Genomic DNA, 23,811 nt, shown 5'->3' with positions numbered 1-23,811 from the left:
AAGAAATCTTTAATTTTGGACTTACCAATTAAATTCTTTTTAATGCCACAAAATATTAATTATTTAGTAGTAAAATATTTTTTTTAATTATTTTTCGGACTTCTAACCCAATGAATTAAATATCTTAATGCTAGAAATGTCAAAAAAATTTACTCTTCTGAAAAATCTCGCGAGTTCTAATGTCACCTTTGAAACCAAACACATTCTTAGTTTTAACAAATTTGCATGTTTACGACCTACACCACAAATTTTCAGCTTTAAACTAGTACCATCTTTAATTTTCATAGCATATTACTGCCAGTTTTCGTCATTAGCTTGCATATTAGATTAATTACAAGCTTTTTTCAAGAACTTCTATTTTCTCAACCCTTTCCCTTTAAAACAGTTCGTGGTTTTGCTTATAGACTGTTTTAAAAGGTTTAAGGAAAATTCATTACCTTCAAAGTAGTCATTCAGAACTTGGTCCAATAACCAGTTTCTGATGAGAACTACGATTCTGAAAATACAGTTTGGAAAAAATTTAACGGTAAGAATTTAAAAGATCATTGTATCGTGCCTCTGATGTAGGCTTCTCACTTTAGTAGATGTATTTATGGAATTTAGTACCACAATCCTTGGTCCATGTAAACTCGAACCAAACTGTTACCTTAACCTAGCACCCCCTCCCTCGCATATGAAATAATGTTAAAAAGATGCCGTCAAGCAAAATTGAACCGATTAAAGATCAAGAAATGCATCTTTTTATTGAAAGAGCTATCTATGGTGGGTTAGTTTTCTACAAAGATAGGTATGTAAAGTGTGACCCTAAAAATACAGAAAATCTCACTTGTGAACTCTATCTAGATACAAATGCCCTTTACGAACAGTGCATGTCCACGTTTCTTATGCCCACGGAGGATTGGAAGTTTTTAGACCCTCTTAAATACCCGAGCAAAATGAATGAGCTTTTAGAGGTTTTGCGAGTTCAGGGTGCTAGAATAGGTTTGAAAATTAATGTTGAAGACTAAGTCACTAAGGCTCGAAATAAGTGAAAATGAAAAGTGACGTCAGGTAATGAAAAGATGGATTGATTAAATGGACAGCTTCACTTACGTTGGTAGTAATATTAGTAAAGATGGTGGGAGCAGTGAAAATGTTAAAAGTAGAATAGCCAAGGCTCAGGGTGTTTTTTTTTACAGTTAAAAAAAAAGTTTGGAAGAATAGGAAGGTAAGTCCGCAAACCAATATTAGAATATTGGAAGGTACCTTGATGACAGTGGTCAAATATGGCTATGAAGAATGGATGCTCCGAAAAGCGGATGAAGATTTACTAGATGTTTTCCAGAAAAATTGCCTACAGATTTTTCTGGATACCCAGCTGAATGACCGTATTTCAAACAGTAGGCTCTACAAAAAATGGGCTTCAATTCCGCTTTCAAGGGCTATAATGAAAGAAAGAATAAGATGGCTATGGTAAGTTGTGCAGATGAAGGATGACAGATTGCCGAAGGTTGTCCTTTTCGGCCAACCGGCTAGGGCTAATCGGAAAGCAAGTTGCCCTCTTTTAGGGTGGGAGGATGTCATAAAGAAAGATTTAAAGGAAATGGAAACTTCCTGGGAAGGTGTAAAGAGGATGGCTTTGAATAGATTGAGATGAAGGAGAAGCGTGTGTAACTGTGTTGGCATCAGAAGGCTTGGTGCTGCGGTAAGTTGTTAGTAGTAGTAGTAGTAATAATACTACTACAACTACTGCTGCTACCAGTTTTACCCCTAAACTACTACTTCTGTAGCGAGTATTACCGAGCCTGAGGAAATTGAAATGAACCTATGTGGGGAAAGTTGACCTAAATGAAAACATTCTATGTGCATACAGATTGTCAAAAGGTCATATCAGCAATATTTTTAGAACACCTTGCCATGTCAAGATGAAACTTTCGGGGAATCATGAGGGGGGCAGTCAAATAACCAAAAGGCAAAATATAGATGCTATTACTGCTATTATTATTGCTGCTACTACTGTTACTACTGCTACTAAAACAACGCTACTACTGCTCCTACTACTGATATTAAGGTTAAGCGCAGGAAGGAGAAAATTTGAGAGAATAATGAGGAGGAAACTGAACTAATTCAAAACACACTAGTGTGAGCAGATTGTCAAAAGAGCATATCTCAAGAATGGATTTTGGTGTTAATTCGGAACTTTCACAGAATGCTTAAAGGGGAAGGTAAACCAACCAAAAGGCAATAAATGCATATTATTACTAATACTGCTGCTACATTTACTGCTACTACTACCACTTTTACAGCTCCAAATCCTACTTCTATTGAAAGTAGTTGTAAGTCTATGAGTACTAAGATGAAAAGGATGTATTTAGGGGCTCAAAAGAGTATATCAGCGATGTTTACGGAATAGTTTGCAGTATCAAGATGAAACTTCTGGGGTGTCATGAAGGGGATGTCCAACTGACAAAGGGGCAGCATATGCATACTACGACTGGTATAAATACTGCTGCCACTACTTGTTACTACTACTAATAATATAACACTACCACTGCTACTACTTCTCCTTCTACTACCATTACTGCTATGATACTAATAATGCTATAATTAAGCTAATGAAGGTAAAAATTGGAGAGAATATTGATGGGAAATTTAACCTAAATCAAAACAAACCATCTGTCTGCAGATTGTTAAAAGGGCTTATATCAAGAATGGATTTGTGTATTAAGTTTCATAGAATGCTTAAAGGGGAAGATCAATTTACCAAAGCGCAGTATACCCATGCTACTATTCCTACTAGTCCAACTACTACTTCTACTGCAACTTCCAGTAAGGCTAAGAGTATTAAGATGAAAATTTTAGGAAGTTTCTAGGGGGAGGTTTAGCTGAATTGAAACCATGTATATACAGGTTATTAAAAGGGTATACGGGCCAAGTCGTAGCAACAGGTAAATACATTAAGTTGAAACTTCGTGGGGTTATTAGGGGGTGGGGGGGTTACAACTGATCAAAATAAAATATTTTAATGTTAAAGCTGCTACTAGTACTAATGCTATTACTGCTAATGCAACTAGACCTTCAACTAGTTCTAATAGTATTACTACTACTTTTACTGTGACTACTATTAGAGTAATGCCTAAGGGTATGAAAGTGAGACTTAAAAAAATATTGAAAGGGGAAGATGAACTGAATATCAACACGCCATCTATATGCAGGTTGTCAAAAGGGCATATCAGCAACACCTTAAGAGCGGTTTAATCTCTGAAGTTGAAACCTACACGAAATATTGTGGGGAATGTTGAGCTAAAAAAGACAATATTTCCATCCCAATATTTCTGCTTCTACTACTACTACTTCTATTACTGCAACTGCTACTATTACCGCTAGTACTATTACCTACTGTTGCTAAGGCTAAGGCTACTAGCATTGATTCTATTGCTACTACCAAATAGCTGCCACTACCCAAAGCCCTCAGGATAAGCACTATAAGTTATGCAGTTCACCCATTGTGTACATATTGTACATATTATTGAGAAAAGAGGGGATGTTTGACCTATCATTTTGAAGCAGACTGTGAATATCCAGGTGAGCCTTTCAAAGAATGCTGAGGGGAGTGTTGAACAAACCCAAAACACTTTATGTGCATACGAATTGTCAAGGGGGAAGGGATGAGTATATTAATTTAAAACTTTCAGGAAATGATAAAGAGATGATCAATCAAACAGTTCGTGGTAACGAACTGTAGTAAGGAGCGACCCGGCTCAATAGTAACCAAACCCTAAATAATGGAATTCTGATACCAATAGCTACATCAAAAGAATCGCATTTTAATGCTGATTTTAAATATATAAGTTTCATCAAGTTTAATCCTACCCATCGAATGTTACGAGCCTGAGAAAATTGGCCTTATTTTAGAAAATAGGGACAAACACCCCCTAAAAGTCATATAATCTTAACGAAAATCACACCATCAGATTCAGCGTATCAGAGAACCCTGTAGTAGAGGTTTCAAGCTCCTATCTACAAAAATGTGGAATTTTGTATCTTTTGCCAGAAGGCAGATCACGGATGCGTGTTTATTTGTTTGTTTGTTTTTTTCTCAGGGGTGATCGTATCGACCCAGGGGTCCTAGAATCTTGTGAGAAGGCTCTTTCTAACGGAAATGAAAAGTTCTAGAGCCCTTTTTAAATGACCAAAAAAATTGGAGGGCACCTAGGCCCCCTCCCACGCTAATTATTTTCCCAAAGTCAACGGATCAAAATTCTGAGATTGCCATTTTATTCAACGTAGTCGAAAAACCTTTTAACTATGTCTTTGGGGACGACTTACTTCCCCACAGTCCCCGTGGGAGGGGCTACAAGTTACAAACTTTGACCAGTGCTCACATATAGTAATGCTTATTGGGAAGTGTACAGACTTTTTCAGGGGGATTTTTGGGTTGGGGGGAGGGGTTGACAATAGGGGGATATGTTGGGGGAACTTTCCATCGAGGATTTTGCCATGGGGGAAGAAAATTTCAATGAAGGGAGCGCAGGATTTTCTAGCATTACTAAAAAAAAACAATAAAAAAATAAATATGAAAAGTTTTTTCAACTGGAAGTAAGGAGCACCATTAAAACTTAGAACGAACAGAAATTATTACGCATATGAGGGGCTCACCTCCTCCTAATACCTTGCTCTTTACACTAAAGTATTTTTAGTGATTTCAACTATTTATTCTACGGCTTTTGTGATTCAGGGGTAATTCTTAATGAATTGGGACAATATTTAATCTTTAGTGTAAAGAGCGAGGTACTGACGAGGGGGTGAGCCCCTCATATATGTAATAAAAACATGAGATTACAAGAGTTCGTTACGTAAGCTAATTTATAAGTTACGTTTATCTTTTACTAATAAAAACATTCGTAAAAAATTAAAAGTTCTAGTTCCTTTTTAAGTAACCAAAAAATCGCGGGGCAACTAGGCTTCCTCCACCGTTCCTTTTTTTCTCAAAATCATTTGATCAAAACTATGAGAAAGCCATTTAGCAAAAAAAAAACTTGCAAATTTCGTGTTATTTATGCTTTTGCGGAGAGCCAAAATCAAAACATGCATTGATGCAAAAACGTTCAGAAATCAGATAAAACAAGCAAGTTTTTTTTAGCTGAAAGTAAGGAGCGACATCAAAACTTAAAACGAACAGAAATTACTTCGTATATGAAAGGGGCTGCTTCCTAATCATCGCCCCGCTCTTTATGCTAAAGTTTTTTACTGTTTTAAAAAGCAGAATTGAGAGAAAGAGTCAAACTTTAGCGTAAAGAGCGGGGCGTTGATGAGGAAGCAGCCCATTTCATATACGAAGTAATTTATGTTCGTTTTAAGTTTTGATGTCGCTCCTTACTTGCAGCTAAAAAAACTTGTTTTTTTATATTTTTCACCAAAAAGACAATATTCACAGACTAATACTCCTGCACTACTACTGCTATTACAGCTAATAACACCATTTCTATCATTACTACTATTACTACTTCTACTACTACTGCTTTTACTACAACTACCACTACTACTACTTCTACCGCTAAAGCTATTGCTTAAAATTACTAAACTACCAATAAAATGTTTTGTTCATTTGAAATTATAAAGCTCTCACAAGGAAAAAGATATGTCTTTCTCGAATGTTCGTATTGACGACTGTGGTTTGGAAATATTTCTTGATATCGGCTAAGTGATTAATCAGTTATTGAGGGGCGTCTGTTAAATAGAAAGAGCCGATTCAAGCTACTACTGATGTGATCCATGCTAACAACTCAATCCAGCACAAAACCACCCTACACCAACACAGACAAGCAAGCTCTTCCTCCACATCCTTCTATTCATAGTTTCATCCTTAACTCTCTCCCATTAAGTTCAAGTATCCTTCAAACCCTTTTTATTGCCTCTTCCTGCCTCATTTGCGGGTGACTTTCTTCTTGTTTGGCCTCAGATTGATGGTCAAGAACAGCAATCTTAGGCAATATGTCATCCTTCGTCCATGAAACGTATCTTACCCACCTCGAAATTTCTTTTACTTTAACCCCATGAAGTAAGATCGAACTACATCTCTCATACAACTTGTTGTGGGATATATGACCAGTCAAAAGGATACTATTTCATAGGTAATACCTCTGGAAAACACTTAAAAAATCTTCCTCTGCCCTCGAAGTGACCACGTTTTAGAACCAGACTGTCATTACCGTAGCTTCCCATGTTCAAATCTTGTAGTTGATACATATTAATTTAAATAACTTATATCCTACCTATCTGGGTAGTATTCACGATAGGTATCAAGCCAGAGCTTTAAAAATCTTGCATTTTTGTGGGCGACAAGAACTTGTGTCCCAAGAAATTGATTTTCATCCCAGGCCAATGCCATTTCAAAACGACGATAATAATTCAGGTTTTGAACAACATAGACATCATTGTCAAACCATATTCCACCATACTTCATCAGCATTTGAATTCGCTCGATGTCGGATCCATGAGGAAGGCGCCACCCTATGAAATTACATATGCTCTATGAAAACGTTTGATGAATAATAACATAACCTGACACAGTCAAATTCTCTTCTAAATATTAACAGTGCAGATTATGATGCAGAAAAAATATAGTAAAGGTTAAACACAATTTTGGAAATGCTTACACTCGGACTTTTTTGTGTTTTACACTTTTATTACCCTCTATAATGTAAAATAACTTCAGAATTCAATTTTATACAAACTCTGAGACAAAAGATAAGTTATTTATGAAAGACATAGGACACTTCTGACACGTCTGACGATTGAATAACAACTCTTTTGAAAATCAAACTCTGTGAGCTTTGGCCTTATTATATTTTTACATTGGACTTTATCATGATTTGACTATGAACACTCACATTTCAATAATTACCTTTTACATGAACAAGCTAAAAAAAAAAAAATCTAAGTTCAAAATAGGACAAGGATTGAAAGCCATTATAAGAAACAAAGGCTGGATAGTGTGTCGTCTATTAGGACGCTTGTGCTGATATTCGATTCTTATGTTTGTAACTGAAGCTTCAAAACTCTCTAATGCCAATCATGGTTGCAGCAGTAGCTGCAAACTAGAAAAGGACGAACCATGATATTCAAAATATTAACACAAAAATTCAACACACTATGTTAATAAACTGGCAGGTAAGAAATAATAGTATTTGTTGCTGATTCAGGGATGGTAACTATTATCTCAATTAGTCCTAATGGAAAAGGTCATTTCGAAAACAAAATTTTGATAAATAGCCTGCAACCTCTAAGAAAGGCGTTGGATTTGAAGCCGATTACCATTAGAGTATATAAATCAGGGTATTTAAAGGGGTCTAAGAACATTTAATCCTCTATGGGCATAAGAAATGAAGACATACGTTGTTCGTAAAGGGCATTTGCATCTAGATAAGAGTCCATAAGTGAGATTTTCTTATTTTCAGGGTCACACTTTACTTACCAATCATTGTGGAAAACTAACCCACCATAGATAGCTCTTTCAATAAAAATATGCATTTTGTGATCTGTAATCAGTTCAATTTTTCTAGACAGCATCATTTTTAACACTATGTCGTATGCGAGGGAGGGATTGCTAAGGTAACAGTTTCCTTCATCAGAGGCACTATATAATGATGTATAATCTTTTAAATTCTTACTATTAAATTTTTTCAAACTGTATTTAAAAAATCGTAGTCTTCATCAGAAATTGGTTCTTGGGCCAAGTTTTTATAAGTAGCAGTAGTAGTAGTAGTAGTAGAACAATTTTATTAGAAATTAATATTTCTTAATCAATAGCACAACATAAGCGAAGCTTGCGAGGCTGTGCTAAATTCAAAGAAAATAAAGAGACAATATGGAGAATAAAAGAATATGGAAAAGTGAGACCATATACCGAAATCAACAAAAAACACATAAACAATACACTACCTTGCGTGACCCCAAGAAAAAAAAAAAAAACAAAAAAAAAACAACATAAATATTACAAGTGAATAACCCATGTAAAATTTATTCTAGTTAATCCGTTTCAAAAGCATTCCTACCGAGCAACTCCACACGTAAATCAGATTTAAACTGGCCAAGGCTACCTATTTCCTTGATATCTATACTCAGTTTATTCCAAAGTTTAAGTGAAAAAGAAGACCTACTTGAAACTAATTGAGGAACCTCAGTGTTACCTCGCATCTGAGTAATGTGGTGGTGAACACCAGACCTCTCACAAATTATTCCTGTAAAACAATCAGGAAGGCTATCACTGTAATACTTATATATAAAAATCAACGTATAAAAATCACGTAATCCAGCCGCAGGCATTATATTTAAATCTCTATACACAGACCTCAAAGACTCCCGGTTCCCAACACCACAAAAAACTCGGATAGCATTATTCTGCATCACACAGATTGGACGAACTATCGAAGGGAAAGTACCAAGCCAAATCGACGAGCAATACAAAATGTAAGGGTGAATCAGGGAAAAATATAACAATCTTAGAACATTTTGGGGGAAAGTATGTTTTAATTTGCGCATGATACCTAAGTTATGTGACAATATTTTCGAAACTGACTTCACATGATCTTTAAATGATAGGGTTTCATCAACATTGATTCCGAGCTACTACTACTAAGATGACTACCTTGAAGGTAATCAATTTTCCTTAACCCTTCAAAACTGTATAAGCAGAAGTAGAGAAAAACACCTTTGTGAGTAGGGAGAAAGAATTCTTCTTTATAAGGAAATTTTTGCCTTAATGTAGGAAAATTTAAGCCATTTTCATTTTTTTGTATATCAACCAGACTTTCTAAGGATTTTGGTAAAATATTGTAAGTGTCAAAAAATATTAATTGAATCTTACATTGATGAGATACAATTACTGTTGAAAAATAGAGATGATAAAAATGATTGCATATGCGGAGGGATCCTTGTCTAATTGTTGTGGGAGTCTTGGGGGCTAGAAATAATTAATTTTCAAGAATAGAATAAAAATAAAAATAAAAATATCATGGTATATGGAATTACATTTTTAGATGGGATACCTACATTTAGTTTCATTTGTAAACATCTCTTATTGTATTATATTTGTCAGTTTAAAAGAAACAATATGAAAGGATGAAATAAATTGGCTCATATAAAACTGGTTTGTCTTGGTATTTACTTGAAAATACTTATTTATTCCATGTTGGAATAAATCCATGGTATACCCGTGTCGGATATACCATTTTACGAAATAAATTTATCACATAGATGAAACAGGGCGTTCAAGGCTTGGTTATTGTCTATTTTTTTTATATGAGCACATTAAAAAATAAAATGGAGGCTTTGCCAAAAGACAAAATGATTGGAAAAGAATTTTTGGAATCAAGGAAAATATAATATATTCCCTGAGGCCAACCTGACTCTTGTACATAATAATGATAGATGGTAATTAGCCTACCTAAGCTATGGATGTCAGGTGATTGATTTGTTTAAACGATAATTTCGACAGGATCTGTGTCTGTCATAATCATGTTCAAATTATGCCTGATGATGAAAGGCTCAGGTCCTGTCGAATTTATCGCTTGAAAAAATCAATTCCCTGACATCCATAGCTTAGGTAAGCTAATTATCACCTACCATTATTAAGGGAAAATATACTTTAGAAACCAGGCTTGTGTTACTTCCATAAAAAGAAAAGGGTATTTCTAGAAAACAGCTGAAATTACTTCAGAGTGGCTAGATATCCATTATATAGCCCACGCTAAAATGTATAATAGCTAAAAAATTGCCCAGGAATGCTATAAATCTTGGCTGTGACAACCGTCACATCTACATATTTCATGTATTACTGGGGAGAGTATTTTAGAATGGGAAACGCAAGGACATAGACAAATGTATGATCAAATGCCCAGCAGTCTAATTGAAAAACTCAAGCACAAATTTCAGTCAAGATAATTTGTAGTAAAATACCTAGACTTATTTGAAACACTTCAAAATTAATGCATACGAGAGTATTTTGAAATCATTTTATTTAATTAATAAATAATTTTCAGAAGTTTTATACTATAAATAATTCATTTACATCAACTTTTCAACCATTTTTCTTACACAACTAAAAACACTTTCCAGCGTTTTTTTTCATTTAGTTTGTTGAAGCATACTTCATGAGAAGTACTTCCCGTGCCATAAACCCAAAAGTCTGATTGTAAGACATGATGGTTGTTTCATTGAAGACTCCGTATGTTTTGAAATTTTCCTTGTCTAAGTAAGGTCTGTGATTAAAAAGTAAATGGATTGCTATTTGCTCTTTCCACTCTTTCCAATAACTCTTATACAGTTTATGAACAAGCATATGTGCGCCAAATTTCAGTTTCACTCTGTGAACAAGTGATGGATCTTTATATAAAACTTCAATTGATGGACGCTCACCTGCGTTGTAATACCACCTGAAAAAGTACTATTTTAAAAAAATGGTAAAATAATACTAGAAAATAATTAACTCTAAGAAAGTACAAACTTTAATGCGTAAATTGGAAACAGAATGATACGGTTCAAATTTGGAGAGCTAATTTCATTTGAGGAGCAATACTTAAGCTTTCTAGTTACCGTTAAACTCTCAAATTTGCCCAGACTTACCGATCTTTTGCAGGGCCATTTTGGTAAATATTCAGAGTAATCACTAATAACTAAATTAGATGCTGCTCAGTTATATCAAACATCCGGGAAGAATTCGCCTCATTATTCTTATAGATTGTTTAAAGTATTTTCGGAAATAAAAATTGCCGTTGATCGGCTTGGCGATAAACCCGGATCAGAACATGAAAGTCAGCAATGCATGGCTTTCCAGTTTCACAATATGTTGTTTTTAGAAGTGATGGAATCAATTGATGGAACAGAAACAATATCATTGTTCAATCTATTAATTAACAAGTGAAATCTAGTTTAAAGCAAAAATATAAGTAAACTCATGTTTTTATTAAACTGAATTTGTTTTATTGAACAGTGTACTAGACAGGACCAGATTTAAAATTTGATACCCCTAAACCCAAGGGTTTTTACTGATCCGTTCTTTGAAAATTTTCGAAGAAATCCAGAAATATTCAGGGACAGTGGGAGCACTGAACACAACATAACTGATGGGCCAAAAAAAATGAAAGAGAGAGAAAGGAAAATGAAGATGAAGATGAAATGATATATAGATGAAATATAGATGAAACAGAGAAAATGAAATGAAAGATACCGAACTCTCATTTGCCATTCCTGGGACATTTCTAACTGTTTATAAGTGGCCACAGAATTTCTGTTTTATTTTAAAATCACTTTTCTAGGAATAGGTAGAGCAGTGGCGGAGTGCACCTGGCACTTTGACGGTAAGTCACATCAGTCCAGTTTTTGTTAAGAAAAAAAAACACAACAACACTTAGTTCTAAGCTATTGCGCCCCTGGCTTTGTGTGCTCCGGGCCTATCTGGCCTATTGGTAATTCCTGGCCTGTTACTATAACTAGGTTGTTGTGACATCTTTTACTGAAATTTCGAATATGTAAAAATCCGTGTCTTACCTTTCAGGATGGTATTCATGATATGATTCAAGCCATAGCTTCAAAAATCTTGCATTTCTGTGGGCAAGCAGGACTTGTGTGCCAATAAATCTTTTATCCCAGGCCAACGCCATCTCAAAGTGACGATAATAATCCATATTTTGTACAACGTAGACATCATTGTCGAGCCATATACCACCGTACTTGATCAGAGCACGTATTCTTTCGATATCAGATCCATGGTGCAGCCGCCATCCTGTCAACTTGTATAAGTTAAACAAAACTACCACAAAATTTAAGGCAATAAAAGAAAGATGTAACAAAATATTTTACAAGTCTGCACATCTATTTTTCTCTTATGGAAGAAAGAAATTATCTTACATTACCTTTTAATGCTTGTGCTTCTAAAATTTTGTAACTTATCTAAGGAACTTAGTAAGGACGTTAACAGAGAACTAGTCGGTGTCAAATATGAATGAATTAGGGACACATTAGTTTGGAGGAATTTTATTTTTCAAGACAAACTACTAAATCTTTGTAACTTTTTTTTTGTGTTGTTCAAATAAAACTAAAACTTTATAATAAAACTTAAGACATCAGATACAAAATAATAGAATAATTCAAACTTAAAACAACAGGAAATTACTTTGAATTAAGACATGAAAACAAAATAATCCGAAAATAAAATGAATGACTACATCAATATAATGTATAACATATAATTCTATTAATGAATAGATAAAACCTACAACACATGGAAATTAGAACAAATAATCAAGTCATATATAAAAGAAAGGGAAATATCAAACAGTTCATGGTAACGAAATGTAAGTAAGGAGCAATCCGGCTTAAAAGTAACCAAAACTAAGAAAAACGGAGTTTTGATACCAATCGATATATCAAAAGAATTTGCTGTTTTTTTGTTGATTTCAAATATATAAGTTTCGTTAAGTTTAGTCTTACCGATCAAAGGTTACGAGCCTGAGAATAATTACCTTATTTTCGATAGAAGGGGTAAATAGCCCCTTAAAGTCATAGGATCTTCATGAAACCACATCATCAGATTCAGCATATCAAAAACCTATTATAAAGGTTTCAAACTCCCATATGCAAAAATGTGTATGCAAAAATATGCAATATTAGCCATTTTTTTTATATTTTTATATATTTGCATATATGCAAAAATAGCCATTTTGTTCAGCATAGTTTACTGGCCGAATAAATATATCTTTGAAGATACCACTTTGAAGATACGTATGGTATTTGTTATTGGGAAGTATGCATACACTCTGCTGGTGGGAAGAGCTAATTTTCTCCTGGTGGGATATTTCATGGAAAAGGAAGTTTTCAGGGTGTGAATTTTGCAGGGGAAATTACACACTGGTAGAATTTTCCAGAATTCCTATGCAAAATGATTTTATATTTCTTGCTTTCGTTTTTCCATCAATAGTGTAAGCCCAATAACCAAAACGGGCCAGCATCCCTTTTGAATCCCGATCCCGACACTTTTATTATACTTTTTCAAGATGGAGGTGTTTGCTACGTGATAGAGTTTGTTTACTTATGTAAATGTTTTCTTTGGAAGTAACGTTATAGAACTTGATAGAGTTCAGGATCAGTTAGTCGAGTGGGGACGAACTGGCTATAAAAAAATTGATCATAGTCCAATGTTTACAGGTGAAGGTGACTTAATCTTAAGTGACTTGTTTTAGTTCAGGGAGACTTCTATAGTCAAGCAAAAACCGGTTTTGAAGGTTGACGACATATGACATGTTAGATCTTAGGGTTGACTCATCTGAATATTGAAAAAGAGCTCAGTGTATCAACATCGAGGATACTATCCCTGGCATATCATTTAGTAATGGAGGCTTTTATTCCAATGGACACTGAAGACCCTAATAATGGTGAAATGAAATCTAGAGTGTTTAATATAGCAGAAGCAATTACAAGGGTTTTGCAGCTAATCCTAGAATGGGACAAGATCTTTGTACGATATGTAATATCATTAAGCAAATTCCAGTTTGGAGAACAGTTATATTTTGCAGCAAAAGTGAGTATAACAAGATTATACAAAGATTACAAGGCGGCTCAAATGCATTATTGAAATATATTGAAGACAACGATCTGAATCAATCTATAAAAAAGAGTTAGTTTGTTTGGTAGTTTAATAGCAAGAAAGAATCTTCATTCTTTGTTAGTCTATAATCGGTAGTGAGAATGTCAGGATTAAAAATGGGAGGATTTGAAAAACAAAAATAATACGGAATTTAGTGACTTTGGAATAGTGTTTGATTCTAGATGACGATTTTCAAGAGTTGTCTCTTCAAAGGAAAATATTTTCTCAAAGAATGCTTAACAATGTAATGGGAAATGATTCTCAATCTTTGGACTAAAGTACAAAACTTTTGTGTCATGGCCCAGATACATTTACCTAATTTATTGACGTTCTAATTGAAACAAAACAAAGTGATAATGCACTTGTGAGGGGATTTTGCTTTTAAACCGGCCCATAGCTGCTACTCTGTTTTTTTTTTTAAGATTTAAATGATGAAGATTTAACAGTGATTCGCTCTGGGTAAGATGCAAGTACATTTGGGATGTAGGTGTTAATTACGTAATAAGGAGTGTCTATTTTTGGTTGCTATGTAATAAGGGAAGTTTAGTTATTGTTGTTACATGATAAAATATGTTTATTTACGTTAAAGTGGACGAAGTATCACAAGACTTGGCAGAGGTCAGGGCTTTGTGGGGAATCTATGGTTGTAACTGATGGAGACAAATACATTGATTGTACGTAATGACGGTGCACACATGGGAGGTGACAAAATCTTGCGTGGCTTGATAGATTTATTGGGAGTGACGTATTCTTACATAACTTGATTGTTTTTTTTAGAATGATGTAATGGCAGCACACTTGTGGGCTTTTGTGCAGCGGGGGTGCACGCAAGGGTGTTACATAATGCTTTAAGAGAATTGTTCTTGAAGATTTAACTTTTCTTCTGGATTTCAATTTTTCTTTCAATACGATTTCTTATTCAGGATTTCATTTTTATTCAGAATTTAGTTTTTTATATCAAGGTGTTTTTTTAGATTTCATCTTCTTTCATGATGTTTTTCTCAGGTAACATTTATTACCCAATGGTTTGGCACCGTAATAACGGTACACAGGTGGGATGTGAGGCAATTTTGTGCGACGGTTTATTTGTATTAAGGATGACGTAATCTCAAATGGCCCTGCTAGAGGTCAGAGCATTACGGGGAATCCCTGGTAGAAACGGAGAGGGACAAATGCGTGGCTGTTACTTAGTGACGGTGTATACTTGGGATGTGACACAATCTTGTGTGACTTGATAGATTTATTGGGGGTGGCGTAATCTTCTGTGACTCGGTATATTTATTGGGAATAATGTAATGGCAGCGCACATGTTGGGTGTTACTGAACGAGGATGCACACAAAGGTGCTGCGTAATATTTTAAGACCTTTTCTTCAGAATTTTACTATTTCTTCGGGAATTCATTTCAAAATTCTGAGTTTCTTAATTAATTTAGAATTTTTGAAAAACTATACGCACATTGTGCCTCCTGTTTCAGAGGAGATTATACCTTATGGTGATAAATTCGTGTTTGAAAATTGCTTAGTGGCTCTCAGAATAGCTTGGTAAGGAGCTCTTGAGGAATCCTCACATGTAATTGAGAGGGACACACACATGGGTGCTACGTAATGACGATGTACACGTGGTATGTAACGTAATCTTGCGTGACTTGGTAGATGTATTAGGAATGATGTAACGGTGGCATATATATAAGATGTTACTTAACCAGGTTGGACGCAAGGGTGTTACATAATACTTTAAGAGAACTATTTTTTTCAGAATTTCACTTTTCTTCAGGATGTCATTTGAAAATTCCCAGAATGTTAATTGATTTAGAATTTTCGAAAAACTATGTGCATAGTAAGACTTCTATTTCAGAGGCAGTATAAAGTAAGGTAACACATTCGTTTTTAAAGGTGCAGGTAGACCTACAAAACGAACAATTAACATAAATAAATTTCAGCCAAAAAGACTGTCCCTCAGAAAAACGGTATTTTCAGCTATTTTGATGTACAAAAGAGCAATTTTAGCCAAAAGAAGGCCAAAAGGCTCTAGTGTCAAAACTCTGAGATAGTTAATTCATCTAGAATTATTGAACATCCTTAATAATATTAAGCTTCAATTTTCAGAGACAGTAATGTTGTGCGTTAGTTTAATCGTTTCTAAAAAGGTAGTCTTGAAAAATAAACGTTTAACATATACAGGAATTTCAGCCAAAAAGACTGTCCCACAGAAATGTGGTCTTTTCAGGTGTTTCCGCCATTTCGTAGTATAAAATAAAAATTCAAACCAAAAAAGATAGAAACAGCTATTGTGTGAAAATTCCTAGATAGTTAATTGATTTCAAATTTTTGAAAACTATATGCATTTTAAGCTTCGAGTTTTGGAGGCAGCAATGCCGTACGATAGTGTATGCGTTTGTAAAACTGCAGGTAGTCCTACAAAATAAACTGCTAACATAGATATTTATTTTAGCCAAAAAGACTGTCACACAGCAAAATGGTGTTATCAGGTATTTAGTGTAAAAAAGAAAATAAAAAAAGTTCAAAAACCTACTGTATGAAAATTCTGAGATAGTTAATTGATTTACGATTTCCAAACACAATGCGCATATTGAGCCTCCTGTTTCAGAGACATTAATGCCGTACAGTATCGCATTCGTTTTTAAAGTTGCAGGTATTCTTACAAAATAAACAGTTAACGTAAGTGCTACAAAATAAACTGCAAAAAAAGACGTTTATTTTAGCCAAAAAAGACAGTCCTGCAGCAAAGTGGTGTTTTCAGACATTTTGGTGTGCAAAAGAAGAACTGTAGCAAAAAAAGGTAAAAAAAACGTATATTGAGCTTCCTATTTAAGATGCAGTAATGCTCTCCGGTAGCACATTCGTTTCGAAAGATGCAGGTAATTCTACATAATACACGGCTAATATAGACGGCTAAAATGGATTTATTTTGGCCAAAAAGACTGTCCCACAGCAAAACGTTTTTTTCTGGCATTTTCGTGTGCAGAAGAACAATTTTGGCAAAAAGAGGCGAAAAAAGATAGTGTGTGAAATTTCAGAGGTAGTTAGTTGATTTAGAATTTTGAAAAACCATACGCATATCAAGCCTTAAGTTTCCAAGGTGGTAAAGATGTACGGTAGGGCATTTGTTTTTTAAGTTGCATGTAGTCGTACAAAATATACGGTTAACATAAAGATTTATTTCATCCGAAAAGACTGGCCCATAGCGCAAAGCAATCCGTAATCTTTCTTCTAGCAAAAAATCCAAACCTCTTCATTTTTGCTTGTAAAATTTTTGTAAAACAAGAACTAAAGTGTAAATAAAAGTTTACTTCTATAACGGCCCTTCCCATCTAGAATTGCTTGCTAAGATGGGCTAGCCACACATTGTCAAATTGGAAATTATATACGTAGTTTTGGCTTAAAGCAACGTGGGATTTTCATTAAAACCAATCAGAAATAGCCAAATACAAATAATGTCTCTCTTTCTTGCAGGTGCATAGAGCAATAGAAACGTAGTATTTTCATACGCACCTCTCAAAAATAACTCTTAATAAGGCTTAAATTTTTTTCGAATAATAATAAAACCTCAATACGTAATCGTCTACGCAATAAAATATCTAAGGGTAATGCTATATAACATCTAATTGATTGAATAGCTAACACAATTTTCCAGGAAAAATAATAACACCGTAACATGCAGGTGCATATCTAATGCAGCAAAATCAATTGGATTGGATACTTGTGCTCTAATATGGTTGGATAAATGCAAATAATATAATCGTTCTAGTATGCGGGAACAGCAGACTCTCTTTACGTGCAATAGGATATTATTTAGAAATTATTATCTGGCCAATACATTATCGATAGTTTTCTGGTCCAAATGGTTAAGACTAGTGTCGTTGGGAAAATGTCTGGTCTTGTATTCGAATCCTAAAGTGGACACAAATCTTTTGATAATAAATATTCGGGGCGAAAAATATCATGAAAGAAAATAAAATTTAAAAAACGCTTTTAAAGTAAAAATTAAATAGTGAAGAAAAATGAAATCCTGATGAATACAACGCCTTGAAAGAAAAATGAAATCCTGAAGAAAAGTGAAATTATAAGGAAAAAATCTCGAAACCAAAATTTTGATAAATGAAAAATAAATAAATGAAAATAAATATAACAGGGGACTTGTCAATAATAAAGCAAGGTGTTCTTCAAATTATAATGAATAAAGGGGATAATTTCTGTCTTTATCATCATTTGAAACCATCGAGTATTCTTGATAGCTTGGAAAATGATTTTGATTTATTTATTGATAAGTGGTGTAAGAAAGAGAATAAAAATAAAGAGAGTTTTCAAAGTTGGAAGAATTTAATTATTAGTAGAATACGAAATAAAATATATTCTAACTTAAAAAATAATAGCACTAAATCATTATTTTATAATGCTAAGATAAAACAAGCAATTGTTAATCTACAGAATGAATTTGTAATTGTGCCGGTGGATAAAGCTAATAACAGTTTTGCCATAATTTGTCAGAATCTGTATTCTGATGTTCTAGCAAGGGAGTTATACACGACTAATGTTTACGAAAAGGTGAATTTAGAGGACGAGAATTTAATTGAAAAAAGTGAAAATTGAAAATTAAAATTAATGACAATGATAAAAAGTTCCCTTTCCTATATTGGACTGTAAAATTTCATAAGAATCCCCCTAAACCGCGGTTTATTGCTGGAGTAGCTAAATGTCCAACCCGCATTGCTGCTACTGACCTCTCTATAATTTTAAAGAAAATTACAAATAAACTGAAAACCTATTGTTCTGGTATTAAAAAATTTTCGAATTTTAATCCATATTGGAGTGTTAATTATTCACTGCATGTGACACACTCTTTAACAATGGTTTCAGCTAAAAGAATTGAGTCTTTCGATTTTACGACAATGTATACTAATTTATCACTTAATGTAGTGTTAGATAATTTAAAAACGGTTATCAAGAAATCTTTCCTCTTATCTAGCAAGAGGTTCTTAAAAATAGACACTTATAATAAAAAAGCTATATTGACAAATTGCTTCAAGACTACAGTTAACTCGAGAGGGTACAGCTTAGATATGATTTTTGATTTATTAGAATAATCAAAGGGGGGGGGAATTCTTAGAATAATATTAGAATAATATTAATTTATTAGAATAATAGGGGGGGGGGGAATGCCAGCCCATTTATAGCTGACTTGTTCTTAAGTCAACTCGAATATAAATATATGATGTATAAGAATAATCCAAATAATTTAAAACATGTTTTGTCAAATAATAAAAGATACTTAGATGATATTTTGGTTTTAAATTGTAAGGAATTCATTGATAATTCTAAAAATATACATCCATCAGAGCTTACTCTTGAACCTAGTCATGGCACTGGTCTAGAAGATCATTCCTTAGATTTAAATATTAATATTTCTGATAATAATAAATTAAGTTTTAAAATGTGTTATAAAACGGATGATTTCGATTTAGAAGTGATTACATTCCCGTTCCCTTGCATATTCGCATATATCACATATTCCCTCACATATTTGGCAATTTTCTCACAGTTACTTAGATATACAAGGATTTATAGTAATTATATGGATTTTAAAAATAGATGTAAAATTTTAAGCCAAAAATTGATTTTAAGAGGTTTTTCTACAAATAAATTAACTTGGCAATTTAAAAAATTTTGTTTCCATTATTATGAACTTTTAAATAAATACAAAAAGAATTATATTGAAATACCTAGCGAAATCTTTGGTTAGTTTTGATTTTCCTTGTTATTGAGTGTGGCGTGTCCCTAATTTTTGACAGTGGATTTCCGGGGGATTTTGTATATATTGTCGTTTTAAATGTTCTTACTTTACATTCATTTCCTTGATTTTTATCTAGGTCATATAAAAAACTTAATTGTTTTTTAACTTAATAATTGTTTAGTTTTAATACAGAGTGTGAATTGGTAACTTAAATACATGAGAGCCAGAATTAAGGTAGGATAAGCTTGTTTTGGTGTTACTTGGTTGTTCCACATTTGCTTGTGTTTTCATAGGCATATATTTTGGGGGTGATACCTAACACGGGGATACCATGGGGATTCAAGATTTTATTTAAACTTCTGTACAACACACGCAATATATAAAAAAAGGGTCAAGCCGGAGACACAAGGTCGATTGACAAAGACCCGGTATAACAATATAGCACACCTATTTGACAGAAAAAAGAAACAAAAACAAATGCATAAAATAAATATAAATAAATCTACGACTCACCACTAGACGGGAACCCACCCACAAAACAACTGACACTCATCAAATATCAATCCGAAAAACAAAACAAAAACAGTGTGCAAGCGAGGGTGACCGATGACCTGCAACTTATTTGAAAAATAAAGAGCCCACCTTATCAATATCAAACAAACAACTATTCACTTTAAGATTTTTTTTTATTACTTTAAGATTTTTTTTTATTGAATTTATTTATAAGGATAGAATGAAGTTGCTTTTTAATATGTGGGAGAGATTTACTGTAATCAATATATGGTAGATAAAAATGCCATGAACCCATGATCGAGAAATATGGCGAGAACCGTGATCTCTCAGTGGTTAATTTCAGGTGCTGCATTCTCCATTTATTACGGGTTTCATAAACATGGTCAGGTTGCTGAGGGAAAAAATTTCTCGTACGAAAGTACGAAGGCAGTTCTGTGCGGTTATATTTTACCTTGAATAAAAAAGAACGAAGAGTGAATAATTCTGAAACAGGTAAAATATTAGTTAATAAATATATAGTTTCAGTTTTAGATTTATTTGGATAGGAAGAAGGCGACGGTAAATATCTTTGCAAAATTCGAAGAGCCCGGTTTTGAAGAGTCTGTATCGGTTTTATATGATATTTGAAAGTTGCTAAATAAATTAGGGGACAATACGTAAGATGGGAATGCACCAAGGCAAAATAAATGAGTCGTAGAACTTCATAAGGGAAAAAAATGCTGAAGCCTCCTCATTACACCAACTCCTTGGGCGATTTTAACGCGTGATCTATTACAATATTCTTTATAAGATAGATTTTCATCAATAGTTATACCAAGATACCGGAGTGAAGTTACCCTTTGAATTCGAACATCTATAGCCTGATCAATTATAGTTGAAATTCCTTTTGCTTTGTGTCTACTATAAATGATGAATTTCGTTTTGGCAACATTCAATGACAAAAGATTAGCTTTTAGCCATACAATCAGCTGGGAAAACACGATTTGCAGCTTCTCTTTGACATCATCTTCCGACTTCCCTGCAAGTGTTGATCCGGTATCATCGGCGAAAAGGACATTCAGGCTGTTGGTTTCTGTTGCTCATGGAAGGTCATTTATGTATATTAGGAAGAGCAGTGGTCCCAGAATTGAACCCTGAGGAACACTCATATTGGGCAATAAGCATGGATCCAAAACTGTTTTATTGATAGTTGTTCCTTGGGATCGACCTGTTAGGTAAGATGCGATAAAATCGTGCACTGGTCCTCGTATCCTGCCATGGATTATTTTAAACAACAATATTTCGTGACAAATCGTATCAAATGCCTTCTCAAGATCCAAAAAAATACTTGCCGGAATCATTTTTTTTTATCAAGACATTCGTGAATAAATTGGACCATTGTCAGGATAGCGTCCTGCGTACTATGTCCCTTTCTAAACCCATACTGATTTTTTGAAAAATAATCATTCGAAATAAGGAAATTATACACTCGATTATAAAAACATCGCTCCATTAATTTAGAAAAGCCTGAAAGAATAGATATCGGTCTGTAACTCGTGCAATTTCTCCGGTCAGAGCTTTTATAAAGTGGTATCACCTATCACCATGAATCCGGAAAAGTTCCCGATCCAAATGACAGATTTATCAAATGACACATTACTTTATTAACTCGGTAAAATAACTTTCACAATGTTCGTAGACGATTCATCAATCCCCGGGGAATTACCATTTTTCAAAAGCTTACCAATATTGGCAAGCTCTTTCTCTGTTACCGGTGTTAAAAACATAGATTTTACAGAAGGATTTACAAGGTATGTACGATAATCATATTGACTATAGGGCAGGTTATGTTGGAGCTTGTTGGCTACCGATTGTCCAATTGACGCGAAATGCAAATTCATGTAATTAGCTATTTCTAGCTCCCTTTCAATTATATGACCATGAGCGTCCTTTATTTCTGATGGTGTAGAAGTTTTTGGTGATCGATTTAAGCAGGAATTGATTAGCTCCCAAGTTTTCTTTGGTGACTTACTTACTTCTCTAAAGGAATCAAAATAAAATTTTGTTTTAGCATTACGTATTATTTTTGAAAGTAGATTTTTGTATTTTTTGAAAGTTGTTTTATTTTCTTCGCTTGGGAATGATAACAATTTTTTATAAAGACAGTTTTTTTGTTTTATTGAGGTCAAAAGGGAGGGTGATATCCACGGTTGAATGGGTTGATTATATTTTCCTTTTCGTGTTTTTACTCTGGGCCATGACTCGTCAAAAGCAGCGTTAAATTTTTCGAAGAAATGAGCCATTGCAGAGTTTAAGTCTTCAGCATCAAATACACGAGACCAATCGATAATATTCAATTTATCCTTTAAACAGTCCAGATTTATTTTTATTGATAATCCGGTGTGATATTTCTGGTGCTTTTTTTGCTTGAAGCTGATATTTCACATCGGAAATTAACAAAAAATGATCAGAAAAATCCGTTAAAATATCTTGTGAATACGTGGCTGGTGTTGTTAAAAATATGTTGTCGATGAGAGTTGCACTAGTGAGTGAAACCCGCGTTGGGATTTTACATGAGGGAATCAGTGATTTTGATGTCATTAGAGAAATAAATTCGGTTGTTTGAGTATTTTCATCATAATTCAGTAAATTTATATTAAAATCCCCCATGACCACAACATCTTTATCGTCTAAAGATGCTAATAAGGATTCCAAAGATTACAGAAAAAGCGGGATTGGTGCCAACGGAGGCTTATAAACGACACAAATTTTTAATTTCTTGGTTCCGGCCCGACATTCAACAGCCAAAATTTCACACAATTTTTCAACGTCATATTTTTCGAGCTCTGGCAGACGTTTAAAATGCACTCCTTCTTTCAAAAATAACCCGAGGCCATCTTTTCCATGGTTTTGTATACTTTTTTCAATGAAATTATATCCCGAAATTTTAAAATCATGTTTTGTCGCATCACTGATGAATGTTTCACAAACTCCCAAAATATCAATTTGATTTCTTGGCAATAATCTGGTTAGTTCATCAATAGAGCTAATTAGTCCCTGTGTGTTTATAAATCCAATTCTCTTCGAATTATCTTCAAGTCTATTTATTTCATCAGGAGAAACATACGATGACGGTTTTATTTCTGAAAAAGTGTTATTTTCTCTTTGGCCAAAAACATTAAAAGTTTCAGAAAGAAACGAAAGGTTTAGAGGTTTCCCCTTCAAAGCTGCCAGCCTATCGCGTCCCCCCACAACCGCAAACTTAGAATTCATTTGAAAAGTGTCGGAAAGATCCTACCTAGTGCCAGCAAGTCCGCGCGACAAGGACCCCGTGCCATTGATGAATCATGAAAAACCTGCCATCCTTCAAGCAAACTTATATTTAGTAGGTATAAATGAACAGAAATAACTGGGGCAAAAATAATGAAGAGAATCTTGAACCAAGCTAGCCTAAGTAACACACGAAAGTAAATAAAGAACATTACACAAACACAAAAATGCAAAATATATCAATCAAGAGCTGAGTAGACCTTATTTTCTCACACTAGTCGCCTTTAGTGATCTTACACTTTTTCCCACTGCGACTCTGAAGCCAATTTGTATTCAAGCCACAATTTGGCACCTTTTTGCTTCAGGCGTGTAAATTGTACGGATCCATTATCTCGTAATTCCTTGCCCTTAGCCAGCAATTCATTTCTCACAGTATTTAATTTGGTCGGCAAGTCCGTGCAGATCCGGACCCCTGTTCCTTTCCATTTCGATATTGATCTGAAAATACATTGAATATCTTTTACTGAGGATACTGAGAGGAAAACTGGAGGGGCGGTCGGCTTATGGGTAGACACGTTCGACTTCTGAGACATTCGGTAGCACTGTAATATTTGAACGTTATCCGTGATTTTCATTGTCGATGAAAATAATGTTGACACGTTCGCGAAAAGTG

At 34.1% G+C, this 23,811-nt stretch overlaps 2 protein-coding genes across 3 annotated transcripts in view; both read right to left on the bottom strand.

Moving 5' to 3' along the window:
* LOC136025398 (uncharacterized) overlaps window positions 1-23,811 on the bottom strand; it is a 300,981-nt gene that overhangs the window by 104,848 nt on the left and 172,322 nt on the right. The window lies entirely within an intron of this gene.
* LOC136025395 (uncharacterized) overlaps window positions 1-23,811 on the bottom strand; it is a 46,880-nt gene that overhangs the window by 5,383 nt on the left and 17,686 nt on the right. Inside the window, exons 3-5 of the mRNA XM_065701388.1 lie at window positions 11,530-11,764; window positions 10,399-10,415; window positions 6,255-6,492 (exon numbers count right to left, since the gene is read on the bottom strand). Coding sequence (XP_065557460.1) covers window positions 6,255-6,492; window positions 10,399-10,415; window positions 11,530-11,764 — 490 coding nt within the window. The remainder of the gene's footprint in view (window positions 1-6,254; window positions 6,493-10,398; window positions 10,416-11,529; window positions 11,765-23,811) is intronic.

The sequence above is a fragment of the Artemia franciscana genome, chromosome 3 (assembly GCF_032884065.1).
Source record: "Artemia franciscana chromosome 3, ASM3288406v1, whole genome shotgun sequence".
Lineage (NCBI taxonomy): Eukaryota > Metazoa > Arthropoda > Branchiopoda > Anostraca > Artemiidae > Artemia > Artemia franciscana.
The sequence above is the reverse complement of the archived record's forward strand: the minus strand, read 5'-3'. Positions and strand labels throughout refer to the sequence as shown.